Source organism: Hypanus sabinus, chromosome 11, assembly GCF_030144855.1.
Source record: "Hypanus sabinus isolate sHypSab1 chromosome 11, sHypSab1.hap1, whole genome shotgun sequence".
Classification (NCBI taxonomy): Eukaryota; Metazoa; Chordata; class Chondrichthyes; order Myliobatiformes; family Dasyatidae; genus Hypanus; species Hypanus sabinus.
In genome coordinates this window covers 12305671-12329150 of record NC_082716.1, presented here as the reverse complement: position 1 = coordinate 12329150, position 23480 = coordinate 12305671, and the positions used below count along the sequence as shown (strand labels likewise).

At 41.9% G+C, this 23480-nt stretch overlaps 1 protein-coding gene across 1 annotated transcript in view; it reads left to right on the top strand.

Moving 5' to 3' along the window:
- gipc2 (GIPC PDZ domain containing family, member 2) overlaps nt 1-4049 on the top strand; it is a 61370-nt gene extending 57321 nt beyond the window's left edge. The window contains exons 5-6 of the mRNA XM_059983775.1: nt 60-141; nt 1833-4049. Coding sequence (XP_059839758.1) covers nt 60-141; nt 1833-1984 — 234 coding nt within the window. The 3' untranslated portion in view covers nt 1985-4049. The remainder of the gene's footprint in view (nt 1-59; nt 142-1832) is intronic.
- Nucleotides 4050-23480: the final 19431 nt, after the last annotated feature.

Below are 23480 nucleotides of genomic sequence, written 5' to 3'. Positions count from 1 at the left end.
TGTGACAGATTTGTTTATTTCATTCTTTAATTATGTGTTTTTTTTTGTTGAATTAACAGCCAACTGAATTCGAAGAAAAAGCAATCGGTAAAGTTGATGACCTGTTAGAAAGTTATATGGGCATAAGGGACACTGAATTAGGTGAGTTAATTGCTATTTTTCATGTGTAAGTGAATGATAATAGTGTTGACAGTTATGCAGCACAGAAACAGGCCTTTCCACCCAAATGGTCCACGCTGACCAGGATGCCCCATCCTACCTCGTTCCATTTGCCAGCTTTTGGCCCATAACCTTCTGAACCTTTCCAACCCATGGAAAGCATAATAATATTAATAGTGATATTATTAATAAAAGATATAATATCTTTATTATCAAGCTTATTAGAGATACTGCAGTAACAGGCCCTTCTGGTCCCATGAGCCCTCACTACCCAATTACATTGATGTAACTAATTAACCTACTAACCCTTTGTCTTATGGTCGTGTAGTGGAATAATAAATCAGCCATGAATGTATGGTGGAGCAGACTTGATGGGCCAAATGGCCTAGTTCTACTCCCATGTCTGATGGTCTTACCCAGGCAACTATGGAGCATGGGATGAAATGGGGCAACCTGAAGAAACCCATGCAGTCATGGAGAGAATGTATAAACCCTTTACATGCAGTGACGGAAATGAACCTGGCGATGTAATAGCCGCTAACGGCTATGCTATCGTGCCGTTTCAAACTGTACTTACCTTAACTGGCTTTTAAAACTTGTACTAAACTCAAGCACTTTTCCTGCTGAGCATGCCACATATGTGTGTGAATATGTGCGTGTGTGTTACCCTCACCCCCCACCCACACACAAAGTTCCTATTAAATTTTCCCCCTCATCTTAAACCTATGTCTTCTTGTTCTTGATTATTCCATTATTCTCCAACCCTGGGAAAAGGACTGTGCATTCACCCATATATGCCCCTCATTATTTTACACTAATGACTTGGTACTTCTGTACATTATTTTAAAATTATGAAAATTAAAGTTGGGGATAAGAAATAAAAGTGACCAATTGAAGATTATTTGACATATCCGAAATCTGTTCAGATGGTTGTTACATGTCCTTTAGCAGATGATGTGTATTGGAAGAGCGTAGGAGATGAAGGGACTCAGGTCGGCATGAAAATACGATCACAGATTAACATTTAAAAAAAAATTAATGGGCAAGAATGTGGACATACCACAAAAATTGCCCATCAAATCCCTGTAATCTGCTTTTGGTCTCCTAAATCTAGAGGAGAGCATATTGTGCATGCTGACTACAATATACAGGATGGAAAACTAACCATATTGTTTCTCACCAGCTGCCCAGTAAATGTGTTCGGGCTCTCACTATCAGGGTTTAAATTTTGGTTAGCTTTATTTTATGTACGTCAAAACGTGCAGTGAAATGTGTTGTTTGCATCAGCGACCGACACAGTCCAGAATTGTGCTGGGGGCAGCCTGCAAGTGTCACTACGCTTCCCACAACTCACTAACCCGAGCCAGCACGTCCTGTTGAGGATGACAGTGAACTGATCTAAATCTTATATCATCCACCTCATGAAGTGCCTGTTGAAGATGCTACACTGTATGATTCATCAGTTGATTCTCTGTTACCTGTCTGTTAAATGTTACTGGCTGGCTCAGTAAATTGCTTCAATCGCTATTGCTGAGTGGTTAAGTTGCACCATTGTAGGCTGAGTCTTGAAAGACAGCTGGTATCACACAGGATCCTCTTTTTTTTTAACCATTTTAAAGGTTTTTATACAAATTCATGATTTTATTAAAACCTGTTCTCTCCTTTGTTTTCAGCTGCAACCATGGTTGAGGTTGGGAAGGACAAGAAAAACCCTGATGAATTTGCAGTGGCACTCGATGAGGCCCTGGGCGACTTTGCGTTTCCGGATGAGTTTGTCTTTGATATCTGGGGTGCCATAGGTGACGCAAAGAAGGGAAGACTTTAGTGCCAACGTTTCGATAGGCAGCGTTTTGAAGCTTCATTGATAGTTCCTTTTTTAAAAAAAAATGCCAAATGGACTTTGTTGCCTGAGAGTGGAGTGAGCACATTTTTAAAATTGTGTTCAATTTGTCCAGTAACTTCTTAGGCCATCACAAGACCATCCAATAAAACACAGACCACCCTCATCCCTGCCCACTACCTTCCCATGTTGGAGTAGAGGACAATCTTACCTTACTAATCAGTCAATCCCTCTCTCTCTTTTCCTCTGTCTGTCTCTCTTTCTCTTCAGGTTTCAATAAATTATTGACGGATATATCACTTCTGTTTTTCTCTGGTTTCCACTAGAGAGCAGTACTACATGCCATTGTTAAGTGGACTGAGCCCCGTACGAGCTCACCCTTTCCACTATTGAGGATCTACAGAAGGTGCAGCACTTGTAACCTTAGTGACTATATATCACTGGGCAAAGTGTTTTTTAAAGAAAAAAATTGAGAAAGATTTAGTTCAAATAACAAGTACAGTTTCAAACATTGCTCTTTCTGTGAATGAGAGTATTTAACATTTATGTCACCAAAGTTAATTTTGGAAATAGCATTCATTCCGAATTATAAATGATGTTGGACCAAAGATTTTCTAAGAATATTTGTACACTCCTGTCAATCCAATGGGGTTTTTTTCTATAATTTTAGACATTTGGACAATGTATTTTCACTCAAAATACGTATAAAGAATTACAAGCCAACAAGTGTTTTTTTAATAATTGCAGCCTCGTTTATAATTTACCAAGTCTTAAAATGATTTACCATGGTGTGCCTAATGATGTTGCACTGTATTTTTATAGCTAAATTGTTCGCTAATTTTGTTTGGATCTTTGGTACCAGGACAGCCAATTAATCATATATTTGATAGGACTTTATTTTAATAATCTAGTGACTCAATTTTATTCACTTAGTCTGTAAATACACATTGCCTATTGACTTATCTGAATGTAGATTGGAGTTTAATTGTGGTGGTTTAGGTTATCACTACTTGGGATGATACCCTTGTCTCGAATGCCAGCCTCCAAAACTCACTAATTCAACAGCACTTCCTGAATCATCAGTGACGCAGGATGGGTTGATAATAAGCCAAGACTCCTGATCAAAATAATTTTTGTGTAATCCTTTTTCAGTGAGTCAAACAGTATAACTTTTTCCACCCACTGCTTGGAGCAGGTTGTTTTCACTTAAGTGTGGTATGTACTGGATATAATTAATGAGATTGCATCATGCATTGGATGTCTATAATCTTCAACATCTTGTTTATTTATTTAAGCTCTTTGTTCTACATCCAGATGGATTTGTGTTGTTATTACTATATTTTTCAACGGGGTTTTGGTTCTCATTCCATTTTATATTGCTATAACTCTACATTTGTTTAAAATGAATCAGTTACCTCAAATGGTTCTCCGAGAGCATCCAGACTTGATCTCTGTGGGTCCATACACATGATTTGGTCTTGGGTGTGTGATTTTCTGGAGTTGCCCATCCTCCATCACTGTGCGCTATATATATATATATATATATATATATATATCTACACTGTTGGCTAAGCATGTGTTACATTCAGGTGCTACATTCAGAAATATAATTGTATAAACATTCCTATGTATGTACATGCATCAAAAGCAGTTGATGCTTGTAAGTTTGTGCACCAATGAGACATCACTTCTACCAAAGCTCTTTCCAATTCGGACCAAATTCAGAAATGGGAATATCAATCAGCTTGGAGGCTGGCGGTGATCTAAGTTTGCCTGTTTTAACTTTATGGGACTAGCTTTCTCTCCAAGTACAACTGACTTTCTTCTGCACTTACAATCAAAGGGAAGATAACTCCTCCCAGTAAAAATGACTCTTTGAGCATTGGTCTATTAAGCATGCACAGTCATAACTGGGCTTCACAAAGTTCATAATGACTACTTTACCTAAAGCAGTGCTTCGGTGTTGAACTACTGAAAACACAATGATTTACACTACATGTTAAAATGCCTTCTGTAAAGAGATTTTTCTATTAAAGTTTTTTTTCACAAACTGTGTCAAATTGCTTTTCTTGTCCTGTATGGAAAAATTTTGAGTATTTTACGCCAATAATTAGCACATCTTTTTGTCATACCTCCAATGACTGACTTAAAATATTTATTTACCTATACCAGCAGTGTATTTTGTTAGCCACATCCTTGCTTTCAAGAATGGTGCTCATCAAATACAGATATTGCAACTGCTGGCCAATCATATTGGTTTCTGGACACAATAGAACAAATAAATCAGGTGCCACAACAGTGGAGCTCAGGCTGGTGGAACACATTTTCAGTGAAACACAGGTGCTCATGGATAATTTTGAACGTGAAGGCATTGTTTACTATTGTTCTCAACCGAGTTGGAATTTATTATAGAAACCGAATATTGGCACATTCCACTCATCCTTTTGTACTTTTCATTTCTAGATGATTAATTATGTAACCAATACAAAGTTTATTATCACTGTCAGCAGTGCAGTGCAATACATAAAAAAATTACTACATTCCAAAAATAGCGCAAAAGGCTATTAATGAGGTAATGTTCATGGACTGTTCAGAAATCTGATGACGTGGGGACGAAGCTGCCTGACAAAGGGTCTCTGCCTAAAATGTCGACTGTTTACTCTTTTCCATAGATGCTGCCTGGCTTACTGCATTCCTCCAGCATTTTGGATTTCTGGCATATGCTGATTTTCTGGTGTCTGCTAAAATGTTGAGTGAGGGTCCTTGTGCTTTTGGGTGGTTGTATTTTACTGGTATCTTGTGTATTTGCTGTCCTCTATGTGCTAGCACTAGGTCTCAAGCCATACTGTCACCTGTTTGCAGCCACCAGGATAGAAGCATTGGAGGTGTTGTGCTCCATCAGGGGCGGTGTGGCTTGGGTCTGGACTTTTTTTTTGTGTGGCTCTATCTTACTGATATCTTTGAGCTATGTGTGCTTTGTGCTGTGTGATTGTTGGTGCTGTGTTTTGCACCTTGGCCCTGGAGTAATGCTGTCTTGTTTGGCTGTGTTCATGTAGGGTTGAATGACAATTAAAATTGAATTGATGATAGTAGCATGAAGAGGGAATGTCCCAGGTGCTTGAGGGTCTTTAATAGATGCCACCACCTTGAGGCATCACCTCTTGAAGATGTCCTCAATAGTGGGGGAGGGTTGTGCCCGTGATGGAACTGGCTGAGTCTACAACCCTATGCAGTGTCTCCATTCCAGGCAACCACTCAGAATGTTCTCCAGTGTACATCTATAAAAATTTGCAAGGTTCTTTGATATATTAAATCCCCTCAAACACTTAATGAAAGAAAGCAACGAACGAGCAATTGTGATTACATTAATGTGTTGGGACCAGAGTAGACCACCTTGAAATATTATTGCTTGAACTTGAAACTGCTCACCCTTTTCACCTCTGACCCCTCTGAGGACGCGTGCGTGCTTCCATCTTCCCCTTCCTCAAAATCTACAATCAAGTCCTCGGTCTTGGTGACACAGCGCAAAGGTGTTGTTTCAACACCATCTGAGATTCTGCAATAAGTTGTGTCATTGCTGAATTCATAGATGGTGTTTGAGCTGTGCATAGCCACACAGCTGTGAGTAGAGAGAGCAGAGCAGTGGGTTAAGCATCTCAAATCATTGAGGTGCATCCACGTTGACTGTCAGCAAGGAGTTGTTATTACTGGAAGGTGTGTCGAGGACTGGCTCCTGGACTGATGTGGATGGCTTCGCTTGCCTCACATTGAACCGACTCCACAGCCTGTAGACACACTTCAGAGACTCCGCCTTCATTATGTACGGGTGTTCATGGATTCCTTTGTATTTCTTTACTTTCCTGCAGGTGCCATCCCATCTCCTGTACTCAAAACATTGATTTATGAAGGCCTAAGTGCAAAAAGCTTTCTTTATGACCCTGTCTATTTGTGACGCCACTTTCAACAAATTATGGACCTGTATTCCTAGATCCCTTTGTTCTACCATACTCGTCAGTGCTCTACTGTTTGAGACCTACCCTGGTTGGTCCTACCAAAGTGCAACACCTCACATTCATCTGCAGTAAATTCCATATGCCACTTTTCCAGCTGATGCAGCTCTCTCTGCGAGCCATGATAGCCTTCCTCGCTGTTCACAACACCCTCAATCTTGGAGTCATCTGAAAACTTGCTAATACAGTTAACCACATTATCATACAGATCTTTGATTTTAGATGACAAACAACAAAGGTTAGTACTGATCCCTATGGCACATCACAAGTCATAGACCTCAAGTCAGAGACCATCTGTTACTACTCTGGTTTCTCCCACAAAGTCACTCTCTGATCCAATTTACAACTTCATCTTGAATGCTGAGCGACTGAACCTTTTTAAATAACCTATGCAGGACCTTGTCAAATGTCTTGCTAAACTCCATGTAGACATCATCCACAACCCTACCTTCATTCACTTCACTGGTATCTTTCTTGAAAAACTCTTCAAGATTGGTTAGACATGACCTACCACACATGAAGCCATGCTGACTATCCTTAATCAGTCAGTGTCTATCCAAATACTTGTATAAATGGTTCCTTAGAACACCTTCCAATAACTTTCCCACAACTGATGTCAGACTCACTGTCCTATAATTTCCTGGTTTATGTTTAGAGCCTTTCTTAAACAGTGGAACAACATAGGCTATCCTCTAGTCCTCTGGTACCTCTCCTGTTGCTAATAATTTTTAAAATATCTCTGCTAGGGCACTGGCAATTTATGCACTTGCCTCCCGTAGGGATGGAGGGAACATCTTCTTAGGCCCTGGTTTGCCTGCAAACACTTCTGTAATCTGTACAGATCCATGAAGTTGATGTTGCTTTGCTTCACTTCTATAGAGTCTATCTGAATCCCAAGTAAATGCAGATGCAGTGAATGCATTTAAGATCTCCCCCATCTGTTTTGACTCCATACCTGGATTACCATTCTGGTCTTCTAGAGGACCAATTTTGTCCCTTGCAAACTTTTTTGCTCTTAACCTATCTGTAGAATCCCTTGGGATTCTCCTTCACCTTGTTTGCTAGAGCAACTCCGTGCCATTTTTAGCCTTCCTGGTCTTAAGTGTTCTCTTGCATTTCTTGTACTCTAATGGCATGTTGGCCTTCATAACAAGGGGAGCTGAGTATAGGAGCAAAGAGGTCCTTCTGCAGTTGTACAGGGTCCTGTGAGACCACACCTGGAGTACTGTGTTCAGTTTTGGTCTCCAAATTTGAGGAAGGACATTCTTGCTATTGAGGGAGTGCAGTGTAGGTTCACGAGGTTGATTCCCGGGACGGCGGGACTATCATATGTTGAAAGATTGGAGCAACTGGGCTTGTATACACTGGAATTTAGAAGGATGAGAGGGGATCTGATAGAAACATATAAGATTATTAAGGGATTGGACACACTAGAGGCAGGGAACATGTTCCCAATGTTGGGGGAGTCCAGAACCAGAGGCCACAGTTTAAGAATAAGTGATAGGCCATTTTGAATGGAGCTCAGGAAAAACTTTTTCACCCAGAGAGTTGTGGATCTATGGAATGCTCTGCCTCAGAAGGCAGTGGAGGCCAATTCTCTGGATGCTTTCAAGAGAGAGTTAGATAGAGCTCTTAAAGATAGTGGAGTGATGGGATATGGGGAGAAGGCAGGAGCAGGTTACTGATTTTGGATGATCAGCCATGATCACATTGAATGGTGGTGCTGGCTTGAAGGGCCGAATGGCCTACTCCTACACCTCTTGTCTATTCTCTGAGCACCTCATTTGTTCCCCCCTCCCCATCTCTTCTTGCTGTGCACCTTTTTTTAAAAAAAAATCTCTGAACGAGGGCCTTGAAAACCAAGATCTCTTTCAAAATCTCTTGAAAACCAAGTTTACCTACACCAGTTATCTTTACCTTTTATTCTGGCATGCACATACAGCTTCGTATTCTCAAAATTTTGCTTTTGGAGACCTTCCACTTACCAAGCACACCTTTGCCTAAAAACAGCCTGTACCAATCCACACTTGCTAGCTAATTTCTGATGCCATCAAAATTGGCCTTTCCACCAATTTAGAATCTCAGCCCACAGGCCAGACCTATCTTTTTGCATATTTACTTTAAAACTGATGGTATGGTCATAGATGCAGTGTTCCCCTACACAAACTTCTGTCACTTGTCTCATCACCTAACAACAGATCCACTATTGTGCACTAACTGGTTGGGTCTTATACATACTGTTTCAGGAAGTACTGAACACATTTTTCAAACTTTATCCCATCTAGTCCTTTGACAGTATGGGAGTCCCAGTTCATATGAGGAAAAGTTAAAATCACCTTCTATAACAACCTTGTGTTTCTTGCAACAGTCTGTGATCACTGTACAAATTTGTTTCTCTAAATCCCTCAGACTGATGGATGGGGGGGGGGGGGGGGGCGGCTGTCTATAATATAGCCCCATTAATGTGAGCAATCCTTTCTTGTAACTCCGTTCCACCCATAATGCCTCACTAGACAAGTTCTCCAGTCAGTCCTGACACAGCACTACCATGACATTTTCCCTGACTAGTAATGTCACCCCTTTTCCTTTAATCCCTCCCACTCTATCACATCAAAATCAATGGAACCCCAGAATATTGAGCTGCCAATCCTGCCTCACCTACAACCAAGTTTCACTAATGGCCACAACATCATAATTCCAAGTGTTGATCCATGCCCGGAGCTCATCTGCCTTTACCTACAATATTTCTTGCTTTGAAGTATATGCGGCTCAGGACATTAGTCACATTGTGCTCAACCTTTTGATTTTTGACTTTGCCTTGAAGTTTTACTAACAGCTGTCTCCACAACCTCTCCGCTAACTGTTCTGGCCATCTCTGGTTCTCATCCCCCTACAACTCTAGTTTAAATGCTACCATGCAGCATTAGCAAATCTTCCTGCTAGGATATTAGTTCCCTTTTTTAAGTTCAGGTTCAAACCATCTCTTCTGTACAGGTCCCACCTTCCCAGGAAGAGAGCCCAATGATCCAACAATCTTATGCCCTCCCTTGTACACCATCTCCTTAGTCACATGTTAAATTGTATAAATCTTCCCATTTCTGGCCTAACTAACACATGGCACAGGTAACAATCCTGAGATCACAACCATGAAGGCCCTGTCCTTTAACTTAGCACCAAACTCCCTGAACTACATTTGCAGAAGCTCATCACAGGTCCTACCATGTTATTGGTACCTGCATGGATCGGGACCTTCGGCATTTCACTCTCCTACTTGAGAATGCTGAGAATTCTATCTGAGATGAACCTGACCCTGGCACCCTGGAGGTAACATACTATCTGGGAATCTCATTCTCACCTACAGAGCCTCCTGTCTGTTCCCCTAACTAAAGAATCCCCTATTATCACAGCTCCTCTTCTCTTTCCTCCCCTTCTGAGTCACAGAGCTGGACTTGGTGCCAGAGACCCGACTGCTGTGACTTTCCTCTGCCAGCTCAATACCCGCAACAGTTTCCAAACTGTTGTTGAGAGGGATGGCCAGAGGGTTACTCTGCACTGGCTCCTTAACCCCTTCCCCTTCCTGACAGTCACCCAGTTTCCTGTGTCCTGCACCTTGGGTGTAACTACCACTCTCTATGTCCTATTTATCACCCCATTCAGCCTCCTGAATGATCTGGAGATCATCCAGGTCCATCTCCAACTCCTTAATGCAGTTTGTTATTAATACCATCTGGGAGGAGGTATAGGAGTCTGAAGACACCCTCAATGTTTTAGGAACGGCTTTTTTCCCCTCTGCCATCAGATTTCTGAATGGTCCATGAACATTAACTATTTTGCTCTCTTTTGCACCATTTTTAAATATATTCTTATTGTACAGGGAGAAGGCAGGAGATTGGGGCTGAGAGGGAAATTGGATCAACCATGATGAAATGGCTGAGCAGACTGGGTGGGTTATGAACCAGCATTACTGTACTCCTTGGGCAGTAGTGTTAGCTATGATCTATGGTTGACATTTTATTGGCTGCATAAGTCAGAATGGTCAAAGTTTAATTGTGCTTTGCTAACTTATCCCAAGGCATGAAGGGCACTAGGTATTATGTGCAAAGCTCCTGCTCCTGGTGCTTTTCAATGACGTCTGACTGGAAAGTGTGCGTAAGTGAGCATTAATGGAGGTGAATACAGTACTTGGCCTTGATAGTCATTCATTACTTCTTGAGAATCACCGAAGTACAATTGTTGCTTAAGCATGCTTAATTGTCATGCAATTACACCGTGCCAAACAGACTCATTTCTAAACTACTGAAAAAACTTTGAGAAAATTAGAGCCATGGCTAACTTCAAAAGATGTTGAATTTCTTCATTACTTAGTTCCAGGAAACTTGCAAATATTTTGTGGAACTATTCCAGGTTGAAAAAAAGACGTCTGAGATTTTTGGTTGGATGATATCCTCCATGTGCAAAGTGGAGTAATTGAATGTGAAGTGATGCCCGAATAACATGCAAACTTCAATCATGTCTGTGTGTTTGCTGTAAATCCTGATCTCCATACTCACTCCACTGCCCTTCTGTACAGAGCTACGCAGCATGGGAAACAGCTTCTAAAAATCACTTGCAATGGAAGCTTTCTTAAGGGTTTTTCATGAGATTTCTTTACTTCTGAAACTATAGTGAGTTAAATAAAATACATCTTAAATTTAATACAGAATCACTAAGTCTGAATATATTAATACTGTCAATTATTCTCACAAGTGTTAGTCAAGATAATACTCGTGTGCAACACTAAATAACTACACAGTGTAATCAAGAGTAATCTTGTGCCGTAACGATAACTTAAAGATCCTCCAGTTTAAGATTGGTGCTGGTGAAGCTCAGCGACTATTTATCAGTCACAAACAAAAGGAAACAACTGAATACTTTATTAATAAGCACTTTTTTTCCAGTAAACAATCTCTACAAATAATAGCCTTTAATTTTCTTTTGGATTTGGAGGTGATTTGATGTGGCAGAACCAAGGCGAGGCCAAGCAGTGGCCCCATCACTGAGAGTCAGGGAAGACCCAAGGTTTGATCGATTTAAGCGCTGGGCCAAATTGGAATGGTTAGGCATAGGCCCCTGAACGTATTGAAGTGACAAAACCCAATGTTTGGATGATGGTTTAAGTACAGGGCCAAATGGAAAAGGTCAGGGCGTCTGGACAGGGGCAAGGGCCGGAATGGTTCAGCTAGTTGCTCCATGGCATTTATTTGGCTCTGTGCTGAATTGATGGTGTGGCTTCATGTCTGTCAACAGACTTTCTTTCATCGACCTCAGTTCTGAATGCTATTTGCTTGCTTGCTTTTATTTTTTGCACAATTTGTGGGTGTTTGAAGGTCTTTTTTTAATGGGTGCTTTTGGGTTTCTTTGTTTTGTGGCTGCCTGTAAGAAGACGAATCTCAAGGTTCTATAGTGTATACGTACTTTGACAATAAATGTACGTTGAACTTTGAGCATAATACTTCCTTCAAAATAATTCTGCTAAATGTTTACCAATATTAACAAACTTAAGACTCATGGATATTGTTGTTTCAAGAACGAATGAAGAATGGATGGAAATGAATGTCTTTTCACCATGCACTTCAAATCAGATGAAAACCAACCAGTGCAGAAAATGATATAAAAAACCATACAAAATAAGTGACGCTTATACAAAATGAGCTGCGCCTCTAGAGGTCAGAACACTTATCCTCCCACACACCGGGACCTGGCCATCTCAGAGCAATTGCCAATTAAGTTGTAAGTAGCTTTCCAAGAGATTAATTAAGAAAGAAAACTAAAATGTGATGCATTTAAATAAATTCTTTCAAGTGCACGTGGCTGTTAACATGGACCTATTATCTGTGATTTTTTTAAATGCCCTGAATTGTTATCGTGAAGTAAGTCACTTATTATTTCAGCTTCTATTATATAATTGTGTAACTACACACAGTAAACTTGTTCTGGCTCATAAATGATGCACTAAAGGATAGAGGCTGATGACTCCATCTTTTCTGTGCTGGCCTCGGATAGAATTATCCAATTAATCCCATTCCCCTGCAATCTACTAACCATTTTCCATTGTGCATACATTTAATTCGGATTTTGATTCTGGATTCTGAATTGAGAATCAGGATCAGGTTTAGTGTTGCTGTTGTGGAATTCGATGTTGTACTGGTGATTCTAAATTCAGAATCAGATTCCGATTCCATGTGTGCACAGTGAAACCTGGTGTTTGCATTAACAACTAGCACAGTCTGAGTCTGGGCTGGGGGCAGCCAGTAAATGTCGCCACGCATTCTAAAGGGGGCATGATACAACCGGGCTGACAAGGGAAGCCAAAGGCAACATAAAAGCAAAACAGAGGGTATATAATATAGCACAAACTATTGGGAAGTTACAGGATTGGAAGCTTAAAAAAACCCAACAGAAGGCACTAAAAATGCATAAGAGGGGGAAATGATGAAATATGAGGGTAAGCTAACCAATAATATCAAATAGGATACCAAGTTTTTTTCAGATATATAAAGAGTAAAAGAGAGGCATGAGTAGATATCAGTGAGTAGATAAAATGACACTGGAAAGGTAGTAATGGGGGAGCAAGGAAATAACGGATGAACTGAATAAATATTTAACATTAGCCTTCACTGTGGTGTGTCTGAAATTCGAGTGTCAGGGACAGAAGTGACTGCAGCTGTTACTACCAGGGAGAAGGTGCTTGGGAAGCTGAAGGACCAGATGGACTACACCTCAGGGTTCTGAAGGAGGTAGCTGAAAAGATTGTGGCAGCATTAGTAATAATCTTGCAAGGATCAATAGATTCTGGCATAGAGCTGGCTGTTTACAATCCCTCTGTAGTTTTTTCTGATCCTGTGCATTGTTACCTCCACACCAGACAGCGATACGACCAGTCAGAAGGCTCCACATGGAACATCTGTTAACATTTTCCAGTGTCTTAGGTGATGTAACAAACTTCCTCAGACTCCTGATCTCTCTTTTCTTAACTTCATCTTCCTGAAATCCACAATCAATTCCTTGGTCTTACTGATGTTGAGTGGAAGGTTGTTTTTGCAACAGCATTTGTCCAGCTGATCTATCTCACTCTGTATGCCTCTGCATAACCAGCTGAGATTCTACCAACTACAGATACTTGAGCTGTGCCTAGCCACACAGTCACGGGTGTAGAGAGAGTAGAGCAGTGGGCTAAGCATACATCCTGGAGCTCCACCAGTTTTGATTCCGATCCACACAGACTGTAGTCTCCTGGTGAGGAAGTCGAGGATCCAGTTGCAGAGGGAGGTACAGAGGCCCAGGGTTTGGAGCTTGTTGATTAGTACTGATGGGATGATGGTGTTGAATGCCGAGCTGTTGTGCAGGTGATCCAAGGCTGAGTGGAGAGCCAGTGAGATAGCATCCATTGTTGCCCTATTGTGCTGATAGGCAAATTGCAGCAGGTCCAGATCCTTGCTTAGCCAGAAGATGATTCCAGCCATGACTAATCCCTCAAAGCACTTCATCACAGTAGATGAGAGTGTAACTGGGTGGTAGTCAGTGAGGTAGCTCACCCTGCTCTTCCGAGGGCACTGGTGATGGTTGCCCATTTGAAGCAGGTGGGAACCTCTGACTCTAGCAGTGAGTCCTTGAACACTCCCAACAGTTGGCTGGCACAAGTTTTCAGAGCCCTACCGGGTCACCATCAGCTCAGGTCATTCCATTGGATGCTGAGGTTTTGGAGAGGGTGCAGGAGGTTTACCAGGATATTGCTTGGGTTAGAGGTCATGTGCTACAACGAGAGGTTGGACAAATTTGGTTTGTTTTCTCTGGAGTGGCAGAAATTGAGGAGAGATCTGATCAAGGTTTATAAGATTATGACAGGCACAGATAGAGTAGACAGATAGTTGCTTTATCTAAGGGTTAAAATGTCTAATACCAGAGGGCATGTACTTAAGGTGAGAGGGGGTAATTTCAAAGGAGGTGTGAGGGACAAGTTTTTTTTCACAGAATGTGGTGATTGTCTGGAATGTGCTCCCTGGGGCAATGGTAGAGGCAGATACATTGCTTTTAGGAGACATTTAGGTAGGCATGTTTAGATGAATGTGAGGAAAGTGGAAAGATATGGACAGAAGAAGGCATATATATCTATACAGATGTAGGCAGAAGAAGTGGCTTGTTGGAATTTGTTAGCCATTTGATTACTAACTTAATTGGTTTGGTGCAACATTGTGAGCTAAACGGCGTGTTCCTGTGTTTTATATTCCATTTTTTGTGAGTATAAAAGATGTTTAGCTCTTCTGGAGCAACACATCACAACAATTTATGATGTTAGGTTTTCTCTATAGGAAGTAATGACCAGCAAGCCCTGCTAGAACAACTGATTCTATTTTAAGCTTCACTTAGAATAATTCTTTGTTCATAAGGTAGCCTTCTGTAGGTCATACTGGGCCTCTTCTAGAGTTCTGGATCACCAGTCTTGAATACCACAGATCTAGCCCTCAGCAGACCATGGATTTGATGTGGTACTAATCAGAAACAGACATCTACCTCCCTGAATACAGTGCATTATTCTTTTCACTCTCAATTTTGGAGCTTGCCAAAAATATCTCTTTCTCTGTAAACCAGAGTCATAATGTGACATTTGCCTGGAGGAATGCAATAGCTTTTAAAGTATACTTATTATCTAAGGTTTTACATTCCGGTAAATATTCTGTTGAATGGAAGAATCTGAAAGGCAATTAGTGGTGGTTGGCATACACCGAAATGGAGTCGATTGCAGTGAGGTCAAGTTTACTTGACTTCCAGTCCAGTGGAATGTGCTGGGAGCAGATCAAGTAGAAGAATCACTTTGGACCCTGACTATTTACAGGAACTCCATGGCAGCTTGGTGCATAACAGTGAACGTAATGCTATTACAGCGCCATTGACCCAAATTTAATCCCACTGCTGTCTACTTGTTATGCTCAGTCCATCTTTGTAATAGCTCTCCCCATGATTGTGTGGGTCTCCACTGGCTGCCCTGGTTTCCTCCCACATTCTAAAGATGTATGGGTTCATAGGTTAATTAGTCACTTGGGGGTAATTGGGTGGTGCAGGCTCGTTGGGATGGAAGGGGCCCATTGCAGTGCTGTATCTCTAAATAAGTAAATAAATAAAATAATAAACACAAGAGATTCTGCAGATGCTGAAAATCCAGAGTTACACACACAAAATGCTGAAGGAATTCAGCATGTCAAGCAGCATCTATGGGGAGAAATAAATAGTCAACATTTTGGGCTGAGACCCTTCATGCAGACATTATATACCATCCTGACTTAGAGTCTTGTCCCCAAAGAGCCGATGGCTTATTCTCTCCATAGTTGCCTCTCTTACAGGTTCACTTGTCTGTGGAACAGGAGTGAGTTGGAGACAGTTCTTTATGGAATTTACATGCTGATTTTAAAATGCGAGAGGGGCTTGTCAGGGTTTGTCTGAGGCATGGGAGATTGCTTGGGTTATTAGCAGCTTAGCAAAGGCAAATGAAAACAAGTGAGGGGTAAGTGGAGCAGATGTCAGAGTGAGCCAGTGTTAGGGTGGTCAAGCCTTGGCTCAACAGGCTTCGGCAAGAACAGGTGGAGGCTAAGGGTGACTTGGAATCATTTATGCCATTGTAGAACTTAGGCTTAAGACATTAGAGCCAAAGGTATAATAAATGTAGACAGGATGGGAGTTAGGCAGTGAGATACCTAACAGTCTCCCTGATGATTATGCCTTTAAGAAGTACATCCAACTTCAGCTCCTGATTGACAAGGTCAAGGAGCTGGAGCTGGATGTGCTCAGGTACATTTGGGAGGGTAAAAACCTCATAGATGAAACTTTTACTGAGGTTAACTTGTCACAACCAGGACAGGATTCAGTTGTAGATAGGCAAGCAGATTAAGGAAAGGTGTGTGAAAACAAAAGGGCTGTTGTCATCAGGGACTTCAACTTCCCTAATATAAACTGGGACCTTCTGAGTGCTAGAGTTTAGATGGGCAGAATTTGTTAAGTGTATCCAAGTGGGTTTCTAAATATGTAGATAGCCCACCAAGATGAGCGGCTGTACTGGACCTGGTGATGGGTAATGAGCTTGGCCAAGTTGTTGACCTTTCAATTGGTGAGCCAATATGGAACAGTGATCACAGCTCCTTAAATTTTATGATAGCTATAGATAAAGATAATTATGGACCTTGCTAGAGAAGTAGCATACTTATGCTAGGGCAATTCAGGGTGAAATAGGAGGTAGTGTTGGCTCTCTTATAGAGCTTCAAGATGGATAAATCCTTAGGGCTTGATGGGATATACCCCAGGTTATTGAGAGAGACGGGAGGTGAGATTTCTGGGGCCTTGACCAATATCTTTGTATCCTCTCTAGCCTCAGCCAAGGTCCCGGAGGACTGGCTAGTAGCTAATGTTGTTCCACCATTTAAGAAGGGAACCAGGGAGAGTCCTGGAAACTATAGACTGGTGAGTCTCATGCCACTAGTCGGAAAGTTACTGGAGAGAATTCTTAAGGATAGGATTTACGAGCATTTGGAAAATTATGACCTAATTTGGGAGAACCAACATGGCTTTATGCAGAGCAAGTCGTGTCCTAACTAACTTAACTGAATTTTTTGACGAGGTGACAAGAGTGATTGATGAAGGTAGAGTTGTGGATGTTGTTTACATGAATTTTAGTAAGATGCTTGATAAGGTCCCTCATGGGAGACTCATTTAGAAGATTAAGATGCATGGGATCCATGATGAATTGCCTGTTTGGCTTCAGTACTGATTTGTGGATAGAAGATGGAGGGTAGTAGTCAAAGAGACTATTCTAGCTAGAGTTCTGTTATTAGTGGTGTTCTATACTGAGACTTCTGCTGTAAATGAAAATGTATTTGGATGGGTTATTAAGTTTGCAGATGATATGAAGATTGGTGGACTTGTGGATAGCATAGATGACTGGTAAAACTGGATATAGATACAGCAGAATATTGATCAGTTGTAGATATGGGCAGAGGAATGGCAGTTGGAGTTTAACCCAGCCAAATGTGAGGTGTTGAACTTTGGTAGGCCAAATGTTAAGAGACAGTGCACTGTAAAGGGCAAGACCCTTAACAGTATTGATAAGCAGAGAGAACTTAGGGTCCGAGTTCATAACTCCTTTCAAAGCGGCTACACAGGTTGGAAGGGTGTTGAGAAGGCAGATGGCATGCTTGCCTTTATTAGTTGACGAACTGAGTTCAGAAGTCAGAAAGTTACAATGCGGCTTTATAATACTCTAGTTAGGCTGCATCAGGAGTATTGCGTACAGTTCTGGTCACCCCATTATAGGAAGGATGTCGAGGCTTTGGAAAGGGCGCAGAAGAGTTTACCAGGATGCAGCCTGGATTAGAGGGCATGTGCTATAACGATATGTTGGACAAACTTGGGTTGTTTTTTTCTGGAGCGCCTGAAGCTAAGGGGAGATCTGACAGAGGTTTATAAGATTATGAGAGGCATTGATAGTGTCGACAGACAGTATCTTTTCCCCAGGGTTAAAATATCTAACACCAGAGGGCATGCTTTCAAGGTGAGAGAGGGTAATTTCAAAGGAGATGTGAGGGGTAAGCATTTTACACCAAGAGTGGTGATGGGTGATTGGGATGCACTGCCTGGGGTGATGAAAGAAGCAGAAATATTAGAGAATTTTGAGAGCTGTTTTGATAGGCACATGAATGTGAGGGAAATGGAGGTATATGGACATGTTGTAGGGAGAGGAGATTATTTAGATTGGCCATCTGATTGCTAATTTAATTGGTTTAGCACAAAGTTGTGTCCTTGCGCTGTACTGTTCCTCCAGGATTTTGAATGTGATACAATAAATAAGATAACCTGTAATAGGCCATTGCCTTGGGCTTGAGGAAAACTCAGTATATTTTGGGTTCTCAAACTTACTGATGTGCTTGGAGGCATGCAGACACTGCCTGGCAACTAAACAGCAAAAGGGACTGGATGGGATAGCCCTGCTGTCTTCTGCTACATCCAGGGATTGGGCTGGTCGGGGCCAAGACAATCATGAGGCACGCGTTGATTGGGAGAACTGAATAGTTTAGTCGGTTTGTGGAATGACCTCAGTCTGCTGAGGGACTGGAACAAGGAAAAGTGTAACACAGGAAAAGGGCCCACAGTGCCTGTGCTGACCACAATGCCAAATTAAGTCATCTTCTGCCTGCGTAGGCATGTATATACACTTAATGGACACTTTATAAGGTGCTCGTTAATGCAAATATTCAATCATTCAATCATGCGCCAGCAACTCATTGCATAAAGCATGCAGACATGGTCAAGAGGTTCAGTTATACAGACCAAACATCAGAATGGGAGAGAAATGTGATCTAAGTGACTTTGACTGTGGAATGATTGTTGGTGTCAGATGGGGTTGTTTGAGTATTTCAGAAACAGCTGATCACCTGGAATTTTCACACACAAGTCTTCAGACTTCACAGAGAATGGTGCGAGAAACAAAAAAATATCTAGTGAGTGGCAGTTCTGTGGGTGGAAAACCTTGTTAATGAGGGAGTTCAGAGGAGAGTGGCCAGACTGATTCAAGCTGACAGGATGGTGACAGTAACTCAAGTAACCACATTTCTGAATGCACAATATGTCAAACCTTGGAGTGGATGGGCTACAGCAGCAGACCAGGAACATGTAGTCAGTGGTCACTTTATTAAGTGCAGGAGGTACCAAATAAAGTGGCAAATGAGTGTATCTTAAATGGCTCTTTTGTGTGTGTTTCCATTAGTGAGATTAGTGTGCAAACTTAAAGCACATGGTATAGGGGGTATGGTATTGATGTGGATAGAGAATTGGTTGGCAGACAGGAAGCAAAGAGTGGGAGTAAATGGGACCTTTTCAGAATGGCAGGCAGTGACTAGTGGGGTACTGCAAGGCTCAGTGCTGGGACCCCAGTTGTTTACAATATATATTAATGATTTAGACGAGGGAATTAAATGCAGCATCTCCAAGTTTGCAGATGACACCAAGCTGGGCGGCGGTGTTAGATGTGAGGAGGATGCTAAGATGATGCAGGGTGACTTGGATAGGTTAGGCGAGTGGGCAAATTCATGGCAGATGCAATTTAATGTGGATAAATGTAAGGTTATCCACTTTGGTTGCAAGAACAGGAAAACAGATTATTATCTGAATGGTGACTGATTAGGAAAAGGGGTGGTGCAACAAGACCAGTCATTGAAGGTGGGCATGCAGATACAGCAGGCGGTGAAAAAGGCAAATGGTATGTTGGCATTCATAGCAAAAGGATTTGAGTACAGGAGCAGGGAGGTTCTACTGCAGTTGTACAAGGCCTTGGTGAGACCGCACCTAGAGTATTGTGTGCAGTTTTGGTCCCCTAATCTGAGGAAAGACATTCTTGCCGTAGAGGGAGTACAAAGAAGGTTCACCAGGTTGATTCCTGGGATGGCAGGACTTTCATATGAAGAAAGACTGGATCGACTAGGCTCATACTCACTGGAATTTAGAAGATTGAGGGGGGATCTTATTGAAACGTATAAAATTCTAAAGGGATTGGACAGGCTAGATGCAGGAAGATTGTTTCAGATGTTGGGGAAGTCCAGAATGACAGGTCACAGTTTAAGGATAAAGGGGAAGCCTTTTAGGACTGAGATGAGGAAAAACTTCTTCACACAGAGAGTGGTGAATCTGTGGAATTCTCTGCCACAGAAAACAGTTGAGGCCGGTTCATTGGCTATATTTAAGAGGGAGTTAGATATGGCCCTTGTGGCTAAAGGGATCAGGGGGTATGGGGAGAAAGCAGGTACAGGGTTCTGAGTTGGATGATCAGCCATGATCATACTGAATGGCGGTGCAGGCTCAGAGGGCTGAATGGCCTGCTCCTGCACCTATTTTCTATGTTTCTATGTTTCTATTACTACCGCTGGCAGCCAGTTCCAGGCACCACCACTCTCTGTGTGAGTAACTCCTGTGCCTAATAAAGTGGGCACTGAGTGCGTGTTCATGGTCCTCTGCTCTGTCAGAATCTGTCACGTTCACCAAAACATAGAGTGAAATGGTGTAAAGGTGTTGTTACTGACTTGATGGGTCATGTTTGCAAATACACATACAGCAGTCATTACTCACATGTCATAGAGTCCTAGAGCACTATAGAACAGAAACAGACCCTTCAGCCCATCTAGTGTGCACCAAACTGGTCATTTGCCTAGACTCATCTACTTACACCTGGGCCGTAAATCTTGATACCTCTTTCATCTATGTACTTATCCACACTTCTCTTAAATGCTACAATTGAACCCACATCTTCCACTTCTGGTGGCAGCTCGTTCCACACTCACACCATCCTCTGAGTGAAGAAGTTCCTCTTCAGATTCCCCTTAAATATTTCACCTTTCACCCTTCACCCTTCACCTATAACTTGTAGTTCTAGTTGCATCCAAGCTGAGGAGAAAATGACTGCTTTTCTATTCACTGTTTTTTGAAAGTCCTCTTCATTCTTTTGGACCTTGATGGCTCTCCTTCTCGATGGAGGTGAAACGCTGCAGGGATTGGCGTTAATTTTCAAGATTCAGGATTGTTTAATGGCATTTCCAGTACACATGTGTTAAGGAGAAAAAAATAATTGCTACTTTGGGTCTGATGCAGCACAAAAAACAATAGGGTAAAGAACACAATATTAAAAAATCAAATATAAATTTATTAGATAGAATCGATCTATGTATATGTTATGTCCATAAAGTGATGTTTGGCTCAGGAGTATCGGTACATAAGGTGATTGCCAGGAAATGATAAAGTAGTTGTGTTTTGGGGTGTGGAAGGTGGGTTAGTGGCTGGCGGTGTTGATCAGTCTTACTGCTTGGGGAAAGTAACTAATTTTGAGTCTGGTGGTCCTGGTGTGGATGGTATGTAGCACTCTTCCTGATGGCTATGGGTGAAATATGGCACTGTAATGTTTTAAACTTTTCAAATTTGTACTGTCAGCTAAAATCTCCTTCTTAGTTGGGCCATGGGCTGATCTAAACAGAATCAGCTTCTCACTGCCAGTAATTCTAACAATAAACACATGGCTACTGATTTGATAGATCAGTAACATTTTGTAAAATTGGGCTCAAATGTTCAAGTGAAGGTAATTAAATATTAGGCAATATTCTTTTTCAATTGCTTGAAGTCATGGAACGCAGCTGTTTAACCCCTTGTATTCCAACCTGATTAAGCCTTTGGTGCCGCATCATACAGTGTAATAGGGAAGGTATCATGACCACCGATACAGAAATGTAATAATCATTTATTTTCCTATTTAGAGATACAGCAGGCTAATGTGCTCTTCGAGCCTAACAAGACTGGCCCACCCAATTACTCATATGTGACCAATTAACACAGCAGCACAGTGGTTAGCACAAAGCTTTACGGTGCTGATGACCTGGGTTCATTTCCTGACACTGCCTGTGAGGAGTCTGTATGTTCTCTCTGTGACTGTGTAGGTTTCCTCCAGGCGCTCCAGTTTCCTCCCACACTCGAAAGATACGCCGGTTGGTAGGTCATTCCACACTGCATCTCAATAAATAAAAAAAAACAACAACTTACCCATACATTTTTTGGAGAGGAAACTGGACCATCCGGAAGAAACCCCAGGCAGTCACGGGGAGAACTTACAATCTCCTTACAGCCAGAGGCAGGAATTAAACACGAATCTCTGGCACTGAAAGCGTTACGCTAACCACTATGCTGCATCCCCCCCCCCCAATACTCTTTTTTTCCATATTTTCTTTCTTGTAAAATGCTGATTGACCCATTATAAGCAAAAAAAAATCTGCAGATGCTGGAAATCCGAAACAAAGGCAGGACATGCTGAAGATACAAGAGTCTGCAGATGCTGAAATCTGGGGCCAAAACCAGGCTGCTGGAGGCACTCAGTGAGTTAGCAGCACCTGTGAAGGGAAAGGAATTGTTGATGTTTCTGGTCAAAATGCTTCAGCAGTTCAGAATATGCTGAATATACTCAACTAGTCAGGCAGCATCTGTGTATAGGGAAACAAAATTAATATTACAGAATGGAAACCTTTTCAGAACTAAAATTGGACCCAACATAAGAGATCGAGGAGAATTGGCATGCCATCAAGGACTCTTGCAAATTTCTACCGATGTACCATGGAGAGCATTCTAACTGGTTGCATCACTGTCTGGAAACACTGCAAAGGGTTGAAAACTCAACTAGATCGATCATGGGCACTAGCCCATCCACCATCGAGGACATCTTCATAAGGCCATGCCTTAAAAAGTTGACATCCATCACTATGGACCCCCACCGTCCAAGAGGACATGCCTTCTTCTCATTGCTACCATCAGGGAGGAGGTACAGAAGCCTGAAGACACACACATATATATACATACATATATATATCTATCTATCTATCAGAAGTCCTCCCTTGGAAGTTTGCACAAGTAATTAACCAAGTCAGTCTTTAGTGGATGTACCTTTGTCAGAAATTAGAGCGTTGAGTCTGTGTGGATAGGTCTCTATCAGCTTTGCACATCTGGACACTGCAATATTTCCCCATTCTTCTTTACAAAACTGCTGAAGCTCTGTCAGTTTGCAAGGGGATCATGAGTGAACAGCCCTTTTCAAGTCCAGCCACAAATTCTCAGTTGGATTGAGGTCCGGACTCTGACTTGGCCACTCCAGGACATTAACTTTGTTATTTTTAAACCATTCCTTGCAGTACTGCACTCAGTTCTGGTTGCCTCGCTACAGGAAGGATGTGGAAGGTGCAGAGGAGATTTACAAGGATGTTGCCTGGATTGGGGAGCATGCCTCATGAGAATAGGTTGAGTGAACTCGGCCTTTTCTCCTTGGAGTGTCGGAGGATGAGAGGTGACCTGATAGAGGTGTATAAGATGATGAGAGACATTGATTGTGTGGATAGTCAGAGGCTTTTCCCCAGGGCTGAAATGGCTGACATGAGAGGGCGCAGTTTTAAGGTGCTTGGAAGTAGGTACAGAGGAGATATTGGGTAAGGTTTTTACACAGAGTGGTGAGTATGTGGAATGGGCTGCCAGTGATGGTGGTGGAGACAGAAATGATAGGGTCTTTTAAGAGACTCCTTGACAGGTATATGGAGCTCAGAAAAATAGAGGGCTATGGGTAACCCTAAGTAATTTCTCAGGTAAGGATAAGTTCGACACAGCATTGTGGGCCGAAGGGCCTGTATTGTGCTGTAGGTTTTCTATGCTTCTATTCCTATGTGGCTTAGGCTTTATGCTTGGGGTCATGGTCTTGCTGAAAAACAAGTCATGGTTCTCTTACAGACTGCATCAGGTTTTCCTCCAGGATTTCCCTGCATTTTACTGCATTCATTTTACCCTTTACCTTTACAAGCCTTCAAGGGCCTGCTGCAGTGAAGCATCCCCACAGTGTGATGCAGCCACCACCACACTTCACGGTAGGGCTGGTGTGT